The 1,650-nt window shown below is 48.1% G+C and overlaps 1 protein-coding gene across 1 annotated transcript in view; it reads right to left on the bottom strand.

The window, feature by feature from the left end:
• Nucleotides 1-399: 399 nt before the first annotated feature.
• CIRBP (cold inducible RNA binding protein) overlaps nt 400-1,650 on the bottom strand; it is a 1,746-nt gene continuing 495 nt past the window's right edge. The window contains exons 2-5 of the mRNA XM_010144701.1: nt 1,397-1,535; nt 1,225-1,309; nt 1,044-1,111; nt 400-639 (exon numbers count right to left, since the gene is read on the bottom strand). Coding sequence (XP_010143003.1) covers nt 623-639; nt 1,044-1,111; nt 1,225-1,309; nt 1,397-1,535 — 309 coding nt within the window. The 3' untranslated portion in view covers nt 400-622. The remainder of the gene's footprint in view (nt 640-1,043; nt 1,112-1,224; nt 1,310-1,396; nt 1,536-1,650) is intronic.

Here is a 1,650-nt window from a genome sequence, read left to right as displayed (position 1 = left end):
TCAAATACAATATCAATGGAATATGCATATTTCTTCCAGTAAAAAAGGACAATATAAATAAACATTTTCAAGAACCTCTTTTATGGTAAGTTTGCAAGTTCTATTTCTGGGTCATTTACATCGTTACAACAGTAAAAATACCGTTATGCGGGTTGAACATACAAGCACGTTTCTCTTTAGATATATCAAGGTGGTTTGCCTTCCAATGTGTACCCAGGCTGCATTCCTACCTTGCTACACTAAAGGAATGTTACAAAAGACGAAGGTAATGCACTTAAAAAAAAAATAAAGAGAGTCCACAGCTTGTTCAGCTTCCAGTGAACGTTGAATTAAAAGGTCCTTTCTATCTCAAAAGAAACTGAATTGGGGCCCCAACTTCACCACTTTTTAAAAAAAAAAAAAAAAGAAAAAGCCACTTGAAAGCAGAGCTTTCGTGAAGGGGAGTCTAATCAGACCATCTGGTATCAGAAGCTGCCAGGCTGTGTTCGACAAGATTAGAACTGCTCATACTACAAAAGTGGAAATACAAGTAGATGTACTACACAATAACCATGTCAGCGAAGCTCCAAAAATCTTTATAAATACAGCCATTGGAAGGACGATCTTGAGTCAGGAAGGATTTTTACTCGTTGTGTGTAGCTGAGGACAAGAAGCAGGCACAATTGTAAAGGCACTGAAGCATAGACAAGTTCCAGCATTTTAGTCCCTTGCATTATTTCCGAAGCTAGTGCTAGATCGCTACGCCCTAGGAGAACTCCCCCACCCTTGATTACAGCTTGTTAGGGCAGCCGAGTCTGTCTGAGTCTCGAGCTCAGGAACGGATTTTATAAACTTGCTCTGCCTTTAGATCCGAGCAACTCCTGCACATGCATTACAATTAGGGCTTAACCGGCACCACCACGTCCAGGCCTGGCAGGTCGGTTCTGAGGGGCGAGAACAGACCGAGCGGCACAGTCCGCCTGAGCCGTGCGCCGTTTCCGGACTCGAGATTAGAGCTCCTACAGCACACGTAACTCAGCACTCCCGCTTGAACCCGCGCTTACCGTAACTGTCGTAGCTGTCTCTGTAGGACCCTCCTGAAGACCTGTCGCCGTAGCCACCTTGACTCCTGCTGCGGAAAACAGGCACGTGCTTTACATCGGCTCGACTCTTCCCGGAGCCCGCTGGTGTTTGTGTCCCACAGGCACCGGGCTGGCGGCCTGCTGGCGGTCGCGATGCCTTTACCTGCTATTATAGTAGTCTCTGGAGCCGTTATAGCCTCCGCTGCGGGAATCAAATCTGCTTCCGCCATAGCCTCTGTCTCCACCTCCTGCAACAGGCAGAGTGGGGGGTTTTTAAGCCTTCTGACAAACACCGTCAGCACTTTCAGCGCTGCGCGTCACGCCTGCGCACTCACCTCTGGAGAAGCCACGGCCCCGGCCTCTGCTGCCACGGAAAAAGCCTCTGCCCCCAGAAGACCCCCCTCTGTAGCCACGAGATCTGTTCTCTGAGGATTTTCCAGCCTGGTCAACTCTGATCTGACGTCCATCTACAGACTGGCAAGCAGAAAGAACAAACCATCTTTAAAGATCGCATATTTGAGGAGCTGCACAGCTTCCATGTCAGCTGCACTGCACCAGAACTTACAGGTTCCTAAAGAAAAAGGCTCTA

Source organism: Buceros rhinoceros, unplaced genomic scaffold, assembly GCF_000710305.1.
Source record: "Buceros rhinoceros silvestris isolate BGI_N320 unplaced genomic scaffold, ASM71030v1 scaffold30581, whole genome shotgun sequence".
In the NCBI taxonomy this organism is placed as follows: Eukaryota; Metazoa; Chordata; class Aves; order Bucerotiformes; family Bucerotidae; genus Buceros; species Buceros rhinoceros.
Note: the sequence above shows the minus strand (reverse complement) of the source record. Positions and strands in the feature narration are given on the sequence as shown.